The sequence below is a fragment of the Hydra viridissima genome, unplaced genomic scaffold (genome assembly GCF_058129835.1).
Source record: "Hydra viridissima isolate aposymbiotic clone 2 unplaced genomic scaffold, HvirCarnegie_v1 scaffold_23, whole genome shotgun sequence".
Classification (NCBI taxonomy): Eukaryota; Metazoa; Cnidaria; class Hydrozoa; order Anthoathecata; family Hydridae; genus Hydra; species Hydra viridissima.
Window position 1 is genome coordinate 470757 of NW_028324322.1, and position 14663 is coordinate 485419.

Consider the following 14663-nt stretch of genomic DNA (forward strand, 5'->3'; position numbering starts at 1 on the left):
TAAAATGGTTTTCGCAAGCAAGGCAATCCCCTTCAGTTGAGGACCTACTACTGGCATAGCAGGCCCCACAAGTTTGTACAGCTTGTCGTTTGCATTCATCACAACATGCTTCGAAATTTCCATCAAGACCGATAGCGCGTATTCGATTGGTCTGTTTACATCTACCTTTACTGCAAGCAGCAAAGTACCGCGAGCGAATTGCTCTAGTTGTTGAAATAGGGCACCCTGTACTGTCTGACGGTAGCAATACAATAGTGTGCCAATGCTTTCCCATATTGCATCCTAAACATAAATTGAAAATAAGTATTCGCCCATGTTAATATTATATTTAATATATTAATATTATATACATTTAAAAATAACCTTCATGTATGCATTCAAAGATCTTTTTCCCTTCGAGTCCGAAGAAAGAGCCGACCCAATTAAAAGATGTAACAATGTGGACAGGAGTACAGCAGTATTCTTTCTCCTGATCGCTTGCTGCATAAAAAAGTACGAGGGAACATTTATTAATGTAGTTTTCCATTTTTGAATATTCTCTCGTTTTTTAATTAATATCTCGTTCTCCACTGGTGAAAAAAAACTGGCTTTTCTAAGTCTACCACTGTCTTGTAAGTATGAAATATATTCTTGCAGATAATCTAATGTTTTATGAATTGGATCTAAATAAAAAAGCTCACTTTTTTTTCGTTCCTCTTTTTCTTGTTGTTTCGCTCTGTCTTTTGAAATTTGTTCTTTATGTTGAGGTAAAAGTTTGTCTTTATTTATTTGAAAAACGATTTCTGAATTATTTTCTCTGCCTTTTAAATAATCTTTTATATGTTGTTGCAATTCAAATTGTTGCTCTTCTACTATATCTTGCGTCGGACATAATAATTTTGCCAGTATTTCATCGTTTTCTGAGTTTTCTTCATCGAATAAATTTTGCGTAAAATTTATACCCTCCATTTCGTTCGCTTGGTCGTTAACTACTAACTCAAAAGTATTTTTGCTCATGCTCATCGCTCATCCCATAATCCTCTATTGACGTCATGTGCGCTCATTACGTCATGCGCGCGCAAGTGGGCGGGGTTTTAATGAGCGCACATGACGTCAATAGAGGATTATGGGATGAGCGATGAGCATGAGCAAAAATACTTTTGAGTTAGTAGTTACACAAAAAAAACAACGAATAAAAAAAGAAAACCCACAAAAAAAAACAACAACAACAAACGCAAATACACTGAATGCTAATTTCATAACATGGATGGAATACTTACCCAATTAATGAGAGAAGCTATAGAAAACGGCGGAGCAAATGTATTAGAAAGAGTATCAAATAGAATAAGAGAAGTTGTAGGAGAAAATAGTCATAGTCCAGTATTATTTAATTCTCCATCGTCTAGTGCTATACCTGATAGAATGGCACACAAAAGAGAATCCGTGTATATATATATATATATATATATATATATATATATATATATATATATATATATATATATATATATATATATATATATATATATATATATATGTATGTATGTATGTATGTATCATAATATAATTCCTACAAAAATTAATGTTTAATGTTTAATGTCGTCGTTTCGTCATTAGTTACTAGGCTTTGAAAGAGCGCGTTCTTTAAATGCACGCGGCCATTGGAGAAAGATCCATGAAGCGAGTTAAAACTTTCTTCCTTTTGGAATTTAATTATTAGTTTAGATATATTACATAAAGAATCATATGAAGATAAATAATAATAGTTAAGATCATCTTATAATTGAAGTAAGTATATAAAATAGTTATATATACATTTTTATTAGATAAAGCAGAAAGGATTTAAATTTTATTTAGATAAAGTAGAAAGGATTTCAATTTTTTAAATCGTTTATATTTTTTTTGTTTTAGTTTTTCTTTTTGCAGTTTTGTTTTTATTATCTCATTTTTTAGAAGGGAAATAGGGGTATGTATGTTATTTAAAGTTATACTTATGCTATTTCCATAAAATGGTTATTATTACATTGAAAATTCTGTGATGCTATTAATTATTTTTGTTCTTTTTTAGAAAATTTTGAAAAGTAAATTAAACTTTTGTGCCAACACTGACATGGCATGTCACATGTTATTGTATGTAAAGGTTAAATTTTGTTATGAGGATTACAGTTCTTATGAAGAAATAAAAGAAGGTAAAGAGTATTGTTTGTAAATATATAATTTGTAATTATTTAAATTTTCTCGCATCATTTTTAAAATTTTTATTTCCACACGTTTATTGTTTGCATATATGCTTATTTGATATGTATCTGTATGTAGTAATAAGTGCTTTATAGTTGTTTTATCAATGTGTTTTTATAATAATGTTTTTATAATAATGTAAAGTGTTTTTTTACTCTTTGTGTATGTGTTAATATGTGTTATACAATTGTTTTAAAAATGTGTTTAAATATGTATATAAGGAATGTATTTAACCTTATATACATGTTTAAACACATTTATTGTGTTTATAGTTGGTACATATGCTTATATTATGTTGTTTCTGTGTTTTCAAAGTGCTGTGACTTGGTAAACATCTACCTGAAAATTAATTATTGTATTTTAGAGAAGGAGCAGAACAAATGGCTTTAGATCGTGCAGCTCAGCGTGATATGCACCTAATGGCATGGTTTAAGTTAAATACTGAAAATGAAAGAGCACATTGCTATTCTTATGTAGACATTCCTTATCACTTTATATTTGATAAACATTGTAAATGGAAGGTTAGACAAAGGGGTGGTAATAAGATGATAGTAAGAATGTATAAAGTTAATCCAACTGAAAAATTGTTTTTTCTTAAACTGTTACTTTTGCAAGCAAAAGGAGCAACATCTTGGGAGGATGTGCATACTGTTAATGGTATTGTCCTTGAAACGTTTCGTGAAGCATGTGTTTTGAAAGAATTGTTGTTAGATGACACTGAATGGCAGAATACTCTTTCTGAGGCGGTTTTAACACGTACGCCAAAGAAAATTAGACAATTGTTTTCAATTATTTTGACCTTTTGTGAACCTGACAATCCTTTACATCTCTGGAATACATACAATTTTTTTATGATGGAAGATTTCAGTCACCACTCAGTCCCACTTCTAATAGCTGAACAAGCTACTCTTCATCAAATTGAAAAGATTATTAATCAAATGTGTTATATAAAACCATATTTGTTCATAGTTGTATATATGTTTAAATTATGCTGTTTCCATGTTTTCAAAGTGGTGTGATTTGGCATTATGTTGAGCAAGATTGAAAACCTTGCCAGCCAAGCGATGTACTTATAGCAGAGTTGTGACTTGGCAGCATTTAGTGCCAGGCGGAGTTACTGCTTTGGAGCTAGGTTGTGTTGTCTAGCCTTTTTTAATTATTCTCAAAACACATAATAATGTCTGTTAATGTTTAGCGTAATGTGTATGAGAGTATGCAACCTTGATCTTTAACGCTAGGGTGTTTTCATGTCCTAAATTTGAAGTAATTGAATAACTAATATTGAACATAAAAACAAATATACTTTTATGTATTTATATGTTTAGTAAAAAGATAAATATAGTTAACTTTAAATTGGTTTTCTAATTTTGCCTTTCATATTTTAATTTGCTTTGTTATCTTCACTGGATTTTAGGATCAAGGATGTAAATATTCTATTGTTATGTGTTCTTGTTGTGATGTTTTGTTGGTATTCATTTTTAACAATAGACACCTTCATGTTGGTGACTATTGTAAAAAATGAATAATAGGTAGTTTCATTATTGGAACTTACTGCTTTTATTTATTTACTGGAAACCAAGACAACATTATGCTAAAAATGCAATTTATATCTTAATTTGATTTTTTTTTTTTTATAGTATTGTTAATCCTTCCTTTTGTACTTCGAAACAGATTTTATTGTTACATTTTCGATAAATGTTTATATTAACTGCCATGTCAAAATGGGTTACTATAAATAGGTAAATCGATTTTCAGTTTTTATGTGGTGTTTTATTTTTGTTTGTTTTTTTTGTTGTTGTAATTATAGTATCATAATTCCTTTTTTTTTTTTTCTTTAGGATTTACGATTGACGCATTTATACGATTTATAAAAAGAAACCTGATTACCTTTTATTGTAAATTTTGGTCAGTTAAAATGATATAAATGTATGCAATTAGTGCAATTTTTTTTAAATTTTCTCTATTTTAAGCCTAATAATTTGCTGTACGTAATTTAGGGAATCTTTTTAAATGGGTGGTGAATATTGTAGTTTAGCGCATTTTTCAAATATCGAGTTGCTTAAATTTTATAAGGTTTTTAACTAATTAATTAGCTTAGTTTGGATTTGCAACACTTTTGAGGAAAGAAAAAATTCTTACATATGTTTAAATCTTATAAATATTAAAAAGAAAAAACTCTTATACACGTAAATCATTGTTTTACATTTCATTATTCTGGTAAAAGGTCTTCATCAAAAACTTGACTACTCTTAATAAAAATAACTATTCTCCTAACCACCATTAAGGCAAAAACGGGGAAGGGAGGTCCTTTATTAGTGTCAAAATATTTAAGATAATTAAATTTCGAGTAACAAAAGGAATTTTTAGCAAATGGTAGTAAGTTACCGTTTACTAAAAGCTATTGAAACAAAGAGGACATATATATAAAAATGGTCAGATAAGTGCCATGAATAGTAATGGTCAGTTATTTTAAATAAATTTATTTGGCTATGTGCATTTAACGTTTTAAAGACATTTTCCTGTTTTAAAGAAAAATGTATCAAGGGGATACCAAAAAACTAATAAATCATGTATAATTTACGTTTGCCTAATATTAATCTTATTAAAATTCATGTTATAAAAAATATAACAAGAATATAGCCTTACTTTTTCGTCAATTTAAAGCATGATAAAGTGTTATTATTTTGTGTTAGTAACCAAAAACATATTGTGTTGAACTTAATAATGTCGAGGAAAATGGTTCTGCCCTACACTGATGTGACTTACGTCAGTTGTAAATTACTTAAATAATGTTGAATAATTGGTAAATTATTTTACATCCGCATGCTTTTTATTTTAATTTTACAGATGGTTTAATTTTGTCAATTTGAAGGCGTTTTTCTAAAAGGGTATAGTTAAGGTTTCGCAACTTTAAATTGTGGAAAACTGCCACTATTAATATGGTCCGTCTGTTAAGTAACAGACCTACCATAACCCGTATTACGGGTTGCTTTTTGCTAGTGTGTATAATATCATCAGTTTATATCATAAATATATTTATATAAAATTTAATATTTATAGAAAATAATAAATTTGATAAAAATATAAAATCAGCATAGAAAAAAGTTGTAAATAATAACTAAGAATTACTTTTAATAGTTTTCGAAATAAACAATTTGTTATGAAAGTCGTTTGTTATTTTATCAATTTTAATAAAGAATTTTCATATTTATACAAAAAAAATGGCGAACGCAGTTAACAATTACTAAATGTTAAAATATCTACGGAAAGTTAACCATAAAAATAAATATTTAACTAAGTTATTTCCATTATGGTTTTTAGCTTTAGTTTAGCTGGTTATTTGATCTGTACTTTAATTTATTCCTGCACACTTTCCGAATGTAATTCAGACGTCTTTTGAACGTTCCACGCTGAGTAAAGAAAATTATTTTGGTTCAAAAAAGGTTAGGACGTTCAGAACGTAAACTGAACGTACATTGAACGTTTTTTGTACATTTGATGACAAAAATCATTACAAAAAGTAAAATGAATAATATTCTTAAATATATATAATAAATACAATCTTGCAAAGGCATTATTTTTTGGCTGGTTTCAATGTCGCCAATGGCACCCTCGATGCTGCTTGAATCTTAACCAACTTTGTCACCAACAACGGCTTCTAAAAAAATATTATTTATGCCAAAATTGTCTTTCAAATATAGGGTTTTAGAAAATCGAAACAAATTCCAATTAAAATCAAAAGCAAAGTAAAATTTAAACCAAAAAAATCAACAGATTATTTAAAATAATATTAATTATTATTATAAAATTTAATTACATATGTACTTTAAACTCTAAAGTATGATTCTATGGAATTCTATAAATTCTATAATTGGTAATATGGAAAACCGTCTTAGCAATATATATGTGGAACCATATGGTTCCACATATATGGCTTAGACGGTTTTCCAAAGTATTAATTCGTAATGAGAATTACATTAAGTATAATTTGATACAAATTTTACAACTAGATGCCCTTCCAAGTAAACCTTTTGTACAAAATATTACGAGCCAATATTTATGAGCTCCTCCTGCCCATACCACATTAAAGTGGGGATTTGATATTAGAGTTTTCTTTCTCCTAGATGAGTTGTTTTCACCATAGCTATGGAGCCTCACATACCCCAATAACAATTTATATTAAAAAAAAGCAAGAGCAATAAAAATTTATATTACTATGTTATTGGTTTTGGAAAGTCGTACATAAAAAACTAAATTAAAACGAAAACGACCGCAAATATATTTACAAACAATGAGTAGCAGAAAATAAGCAATGAACTACTGCTTCATGTTCCTCTACTTACTATTAGCAAAAATATTCAGTCTTAAGTAAGATGCAATAGCTTCAAATTCGCATTCAATGCTCACCTTTTATGCATTTATAATAAGCAATGCCTGTAAATTTTCTCTTTCCTTTTCTACCGTCCTTGCTAAACAACGCCTGAATACCTTGGGTCATGATTGCATTCAAAACATTTTTAATCGTTTTCCGTGGAGTCGCTCCTCCAACTGCTCTCATTTGAGTAACCTTAATAATTAATTTAAAAAATAAAATAAAAACACGGTTAAATATTGAACCAAATTTAAATAACATTATGGTAATAAATATTGTCATATATATATATATATATATATATATATATATATATATATATATATATATATATATATATATATATATATATATATATATATATATATATATATATATATATATATATATATATATGGATCTCCTAAATGTTTTTCGCACAACACATTTTTTCCATAAAGTGTTGGACGAAAGTAAACGATAAAACGCATGACCAGATGATTAATATTTTTCTTTTTTCTTCTATTTAAAAGATTGCAGGCCTAACCCTAATCCATAAGTGACCAAATACCTAACCTACTTAGTGGGCACGAAATACGTCCAATAACGTACAAATAGGTAATGAAATTCAATTTCTTTTGCTTAATATCATCATCTTTTGCTTAATATCATCAATTCAAATTCATTTTCTGAAAGAGTATTTGACACCTTTTCAATGACATCATCAACATGGAGTTTATAATTATGAACTAAATTAATTGCTTCGAAAAATTTTGAGTAGAAGATTAAGCCATTGTTTGGATTCAATATATTACCTAATGAAACACTAATTCCATGTTTAAAAGCAGAAAAGGTTAGTGGTGAGCACAAGGTACACTTATCATAAACAATAATTGTCATAAAACTCTCTTTGAAATCTTTTGACATAAAAATGCATAAGAATTTATCCTCTTGTCGAGATATTACTATATTTTCATACTTTTTGTGTAATTCGGTGTCAGGACGAAAATCAGAAAACGAATTTTATCTTTTTTGATGAAATACTTCAATTGCTGATCCACAGGCTTAGATAGGCGAAGCACAGGCTTTGGTGTTGGTAAACAAGAAAAAGGAACATTAAAAATACTTGGTGCACAAGCTTGTCGAGTATAGCCACCAGGCACCTTTATCATTTCTGTATTTTCAGGCCAATTTTTTTCACATTTAAAGAATTTAGATGGCTCCATAATAAAATTTTTACGTGAAGGAAGCACGTTAATTCATCTCTGTTTCTCAACTTCATCTTTGGGTAATTTAAAAACACGACACTTATTAAATTTATTATAATTCCCTTTACAATTTACAACGCCACATTTGTTCACCATAATAAAAGTAAAAGATTTTCAAAAATTATTACTGGAAAGTAAAAGAACACTACAACTTTGATAAAAACAATGGCCTTTGCTAGCGGAGTCAGGAAATCGATTTTGCGCGTACTGCCGTATAGTAGTCCTTGGTTGAAATATAACGTTGAAGCAACGCTTTAATGCGCTGTATAAAATATCGCGAAATATAATTAAACGTAATTAATCGTGGCTATAATAAATAAATATATATATATATATATATATATATATATATATATATATATATATATATATATATATATATATATATATATATATATATATATATATATATATATATATATATATATATATATATATATATATGTATGTATATATATTGAATTGGCAAATAAAACAAAATTGTATGTTGAACTCTACACTTGCAATATTTCCAAAATTGATTTTTAATACAACAGTAATATAAAATGATAAATATAAAAAAGCCTAAAATATACAATTCATAGATATATATAAAAATAAAAATATTTTTTTAAAGATTTGTGTGTGTGAGTTTCTGCATATATATTTATACAATATAAAAATACAATTTACAAGATATCGTATCGATAAGCAAAGATATCATTGAGATACAGAATCCAAACTAAAAAATAAAACTTTTATCATTAGTGGTCTGAGAGCAAACGTAAAAAAAAATGTTAATGAGTTAGTATGATTTTTAATAAACTTATATAGTATACATGTATGTATTATGTTAAGGAATAATTCATGAGCGTTTTTTTCAAATTTGTTTTAAACAAAAAAACTACAAAGATTTAATCAATAATATACTCTCCGTTGTTGTTTACGACTTCCTTCCATCGTTCAATAAGTTTTTCGATGCCTCGGCGATAGAAATCTCCCGGTCTTGACTCAAAGAATTCGTCCAACCAAGCCCTCAATTCCACGTCATTATTGAACGATACACCGCGCAAAGCGTTCGAAAGCGATCGAAACAGATGAAAATCTGACGGCGCCAAGTCTGGAGAGTATGAAGGATGAGGCAGCACTTCCCATTCGAATTCTTGAATCGCGGCTTTGGTCATATTGGCGATGTGAGGACGGGCGTTGTCGTGTTGCGGAAGAACGCCATTTCGCCTATTTGGTCTTTTTTGCTGAATTGCTTCGTTGAGTCGGTGCAGTTGTTGAACGTAGATGCTTGTTTATTGGGGCTGAGCCATTCTTTTCGCTGCTTCATATTGACGTAAAGGCACCATTTTTCATCGCCAGTGACAATGCGGTAAAGAAAACGCTGTTTGTGACCATGTGTTGAGCGATGACGAGCGAGCATACCGGCGGCGATTGTGGAACGTTGATTTTTGTTGTTTTCGCTCAAAGTGTGTGGCACCCAAGCGCCGAGTTTCTGAACCTTGCCCATTGAGTGAAGGTGGTTCACCACAGTTTTTTGATCACAATCCATCTGCTCCGCCAATTCTCTGGTCGTTTGACGTGGATTTTCGTGAAGAAGTTGATTCAATCGCTCTTCGTCGAACTCAATTGGTCGACCGGTATGTGATCCGTCCTTGAGGTCAAAATTCCCATATTTTGAAGCGCGAAAACCAACGGCGGTCGGTACTTTCAGGCATTGCTCCTTCTCCATACACAGCACAAATCTCACGAGCAGCTTCGGCGGCCTTATCACCTCGATTAAATGCAAAAAGCAAATGGTGTCGAAAATGCTCAGTTTTGTCCACTTGACATTCCATTTTAATGATCTGAAAATACACAAAAATAAAAAAAACTAACAAATCAAAACACACTATCTTGTAGAGCAAAACATTCTTTTTCAAACAACATAAAACATTTTGCCTATGCATTTTATTTCTGCGTGCATTTTTAAATTTGAAAAAAACGCTCATGAATTATTCCTCAACCCAATATGTATATATATATATATAACAAACTTTTACTATCGTCAGTTTCTTTGAAGCAATCTAATTAGCCAACTGTAGTTGCTTAAGTTTGAAAAGCTTGAATAAAACAATTTATAATACAATGAAAGATTAAATGAATAAACGTATATTTTAGAAAAAGCGCTTTACACAGGACATAAACAAAATTATCACATATCCTAAAATGTCATTAAAAAATCCAAACTTCCGATTTCTGCTTTATACAAAAATTTATTGGCGATTATTTCAGAATTGATTTTACAGCTTCATAAATCCCTGCTTCATCTGGGTATCTTTTTGAGACACTCTTTTAAATATAAAATTCAAACTTCTTACTTAAATGGTATTAGTAAAAATCTGCATACATAAAAAGTTTAAATAAAACATATTACCAACTAAAACACGATACAATTTTGTCTTTGAAATAGCAAACTTTTGTTTGGTTTTGTTCGTGGAATTGGTTTGCCCCTTCATGTTTAACAAACAGCGCAACTCAATCGTTAGCAGCCTAAAAAGGTAGTAATTATTTGAATCAATATTTACAATATTGTACAATTCAACGTTTATGCTCCAGGAAAGAAAGCATATAATGATATGCTTAAAAATGCGTATAAATGTATTTAATATAATAAATATATTTCGCAAACACTTTTTAAATAATCCGTTAAAAACAATTGCCAATTCGGCTTGGAAAGGTGTAGAGAATTGACCTACCGCTCAATAACACGTTTTACATTATCTTTTAAGTTAACTCCACCAGTTTTTGTTATTTGCGATACCTGCTTTCAAAAAAATCTTTAATCAATGTTTAAATAATTAAATAATTAAAGGCAATCTTTTGTAAAGGTTTTCTGGAAATCTGTCCAAGTGACTGTGAAGATAATACAATTTAATGCTCATGTGTACACCCAGATTTCTAAATCTCAATAGCATGTTTTGTACCAGTTCTTCATAATTGTCTGCCTTTTTATTTCCCAAGAAGTTCTTCACTACCAACACAAAACTACACTATGCAGCAGCTTCAATATCATTCGTTTCCTTAGGAAAATTTGAATCTTTAATGAGTTTCCGAATTTGAGGACCATCAAAGATTCCTGCCTTCAATTTTTTGCTACTAAGACCAGGAAAAGATCTGCAGATGTACATGAAGCAATTACCATCTTTGTCTAATGCCTTTACGAACTGCTTCATTAATCCTAACTTTATGTGAAGTGGTGGTAAAATGATTTTTTCCCTGTCCACCAAAGGTTCGTTCACTATGTTTGTTGCTCCTACTGTCAAGGTGTCCCTTGGAGGCCAATTCAGTTTCTCCCAGTGCTGATGTTTTGCTCTACTATCCCACATGCAGATGAAGCAAGGATACTTTGTGTATCCACTTTGCTGTCCAAGTAAAAAGTTGACCATTTTTAAATCAACACATATCAGTCACGAATGTTCATGGTAGCACATTTTCTCCGAGACCATTTTGACATTTTTGTATTGTTCTGTAAGTTTAGTTGAGTGAGCTACTGGAAGAGATGCACACTGATTGCCATTGTTCAACTAAACACATTTCAAACTCATTTTAGAACTATCTATGAAAAGCCTCCAGTCTTCAGAACGATATACTTGTAAACCCATTTGCAGCATCAGGCCAGGAATATCCTTACAATATACAAGTAGGTCATCTTCACAGAAAGATTGAAGAAGTGCTTCTTCTCTGGTCCTGTAAGATGTAATTTTAGTTTCAGGCGTCAGACAATTTTTTTCACTTAGCCTTGAAGCTAAAGTTCAGATGCACTTTTTGAGAGGTTGAGGTCTCTTATTAGATCGTTGAGCTCTCCTCGGGTAAATTGCGTAGGTGTTCTGAAACTTCCTTCATATTCTGGTTCACTTCCAGAACTAATGCTTCGCTCCATACCCTGCATTTCATCATCATCAGGTGGGGGAAGGTCAGGTAACATGGTAAACACAGGTACAGGCACATCTTCACAATGAGGGACAGGCCTTCTTGCAGATTCCATGTTAGGATACTCCCATTTTTGTTTCTTATGCATATTGAATCCTTGCACTGCACAGAAATAACAGTCATCATGATGATTTTTTTGCTCTCTCCACACCAATGGAACACCAAATTTGAAGCTTTTTCTTTGTCCTTTGCTCCATTTTCGTAATAAATCGATACATGCTTTGCACACTATGTGTGGTGCCCAAGACTTGTTTGGTCCCCAAGCATAACCCCAAAATAGGCCAAATACACTTTTTTTATGAAGTCTATTATGTTTCTTCTATGTTTTTGCAGTGTATATTCACCACAAATGTAACAAAATGAGTCTGGATTGTTAAGATCACTTCTTCTTGATGAGTTCATGCTTTTCACTGGAAAACAAACAACAACATAAAGTTAGTGCAAAAATCAAGCTATGAACAAACTTTTAGAACACTAATTAACAAAAAAACTATATTGAGAACTGCTCAGTTCAAGTACTAATCCCAAGAAATTAATGAGATGATGCGTCGCATTTACCAACAAGTGCTATAAATAAAATACCAAAAATATCAAAAACTTGAGCCAATCTGGCAAAACTGATAGCATATTCAGAATAAACACCCCAAAAATACCCCAAATTCATTAAAATATTTTGGACACCAGTAAATTTTTTTTTTTGTTGACCTGCGTAATAAAAATGATTTTACCATGACAACATAAAGAAAAAGTTCAAACTAGCAATAGCAACAGGGCAACTTACCCATTTAAAAAAATGACACTGTCATTTAACGTAGTATCTAGCTCAATAAGTTTTTCTATTGAACTCAATGCATTTCTTTGCAGATCTTCGGATACAACTGAAGAAACATTTTAAAGATCTTTTACCATATTTTTAATTTCTAAAAGTTGTTTAAAAACCTTTTTCTAAAATTCTTTAAAAAAATGCAATTTATTAAGCATGTTTATACAATTTTTTATAAATACATATAATTCTTTTTTTTTTTTTTACTATTCTTTACTATATAAAAAGCAAAGAAAAGACAAATCCAAATAGAAACACAATTATTCACAAACATTATTACTCACATTCTTCTTCAAGTTCCTCTGAAGTCGTGAAATTAAATCCTTCACATACTTCTTTATCTATTAGTAATTATTTAGTAAAGCATATATAAACAATAAATGTAAAAACTAAAATGTAGAATAAGTGTAAACAGATTACAATATATATCTAAGCAATAATAATGAAATAAACAGATTCAAAATATTACTGATACCAAACTAGAAAGAAAAATGTTTATTTGATATTGTACTTCACTGTTAATATAAAACATTAACAAAAGTTTTTTTTATTCATATTACACAATTAAAATAGAAATGAATACAGTAAAATTTAATGACCTCCAGTTACTTTAATTCTTTTAACTCTGAGCTTGTTCCAGGAATCATCAATTGGAAACTTATTATAGGCAGCTTTCATTGCATGAACCCCAGTCGGCCAAAATAACCAACAATCTTTTACCCAACAAGATGGAACAACTGCCTTTGTTTCAATCTTATTTTCAAAATAAACAACTTAAGCCCAAGATTGTGGAGCCATTATAATAGATTATCTAATTAGATATCATGTTTTTTATTTACATAAATATACAGTAGCGTCCAAAAATAATTGAACAAACAACTTTTTGGTTATATTTTCTCATTGAGTCAAGATTTTTAAATGAAATTTTGCATAAGCATGTCAAATTATACTACAATTATGAAAAAGAAAACAAAAGTTCCCTTTTGGGAGTAATTACTAAAAACTTTGCTAAAAGAATGGAAATGACTGGCTCAAAAGTAATTGGACAAACTAAGTATGTCGTTTAAAAATAAAACTTTCTCAACAAAGGATAAATTTTCAGCATTTTTTATGAAGATTTCTGTTAAATAATATATATAATATTACATAGTGTTATATTCTGTTACATAATGTATATAATCTGAGCATAATCCTAGTACTTCGTTGGAAAACCTTTTGCCGCAACGACTGCATTACATCTACGTGGCATTGAATCAACCAAATTAATTAAAACATCAATTGGTATTTCCTCCCAAGTGCGCTTAATCAACTCAAACAAATCATGCTGATTAGATGGTTTCCGAACACTAATTTTTCTCTCAAAATGTTCCCAAAGATGTTCGATTGGGTTCAGGTCCGGAGATTGTGACGGCCATTCCAAGATACGAACTTTCTTTTGAGCTAAAAAATCCATGACTAGCTTGGAAGTGTGTTTTGGATCATTGGCGTGTTGGAAAGTCCAACCAGGCAACATTTTGTTATTTGCATGTGGCAGCATTATATCTTTGATTATTCCTTTATACATGTTTTGGTCCATAATGCCTTGAACTCGATAGATTGGACCTACTCCATCACGGCTAAAACATGACCAAACCATTAATGAACCACCACCATGCTTTACTGTAGGAACTTGGTACTTAACATCATTTCGAAGACTTATTGGACGTGGAACATATTTAATACCATCAGAACCAAACATATTAAACTTTGACTCATCACTCCATAGTATTTTTGACCATTGGTTTGCTGTCCAACTTAGATGTTCTTTAGCGAATTTTAACCGTGCTCTACGATTTTTTGCAGAAATAAAAGGTTTTTTAACAGGACGACGGCCAAAAAGGTTGTTTTGTCTTAAGCGACGCTTTACTGTTGCATAAGAGCAAGAAATTTGATGGGACTGTGTAAGTTCTCTATGAATATCTTTAGCACTCTTGCGCGGATCTGCCTTTGACGATCTTACTACAACATCTTGGCGAAAAGTTTTTGATTTCGGGCGTCCTGACTTTGT

The 14663-nt window shown here is 30.4% G+C and overlaps 1 protein-coding gene, 1 long non-coding RNA gene and 1 pseudogene across 6 annotated transcripts; 1 reads left to right on the plus strand and 2 right to left on the minus strand.

Moving 5' to 3' along the window:
- The first annotated feature begins 1537 nt into the window (after positions 1-1537).
- Positions 1538-4154, plus strand: LOC149876262 (uncharacterized). Of its 2 annotated transcripts, XM_090075633.1 has the most exons (5): positions 1538-1767; positions 2048-2168; positions 2582-3349; positions 3855-3956; positions 4056-4154. In XM_090075633.1, the coding sequence occupies exon 3, from the start codon at positions 2598-2600 to the stop codon at positions 3234-3236; it is 639 nt and encodes a 212-aa protein (XP_089931759.1). In that variant the 5' UTR covers positions 1538-1767; positions 2048-2168; positions 2582-2597; the 3' UTR covers positions 3237-3349; positions 3855-3956; positions 4056-4154. The 2 variants fall into 2 exon arrangements, with proteins under 2 accessions (XP_089931759.1, XP_089931760.1); XM_090075634.1 differs by lacking the exon at positions 3855-3956.
- A 656-nt stretch (positions 4155-4810) lies between these two features.
- Positions 4811-14663, minus strand: part of LOC149876263 (uncharacterized) — a 45334-nt pseudogene continuing 35481 nt past the window's right edge.
- Positions 8980-13433, minus strand: LOC149876264 (uncharacterized). Of its 4 annotated transcripts, none has more exons than XR_016448839.1 (6): positions 13216-13433; positions 12901-12957; positions 12575-12671; positions 10560-12360; positions 10238-10353; positions 8980-9668 (listed from the first exon to the last, which is right to left on the minus strand). It is a non-coding gene; the product is annotated as an uncharacterized LOC149876264 (long non-coding RNA). The 4 variants fall into 4 exon arrangements; XR_016448838.1 differs by having other exon boundaries at positions 9128-9668; positions 10560-10624; XR_016448837.1 differs by having other exon boundaries at positions 9128-9668; positions 10560-10627.

Excerpts from the sequence above, each read along its gene's own strand:
- LOC149876262 (XM_090075633.1), top strand. The coding sequence starts at position 2,598 with ATGGCTTTAGATCGTGCAGCTCAGCGTGATATGCACCTAATGGCATGG.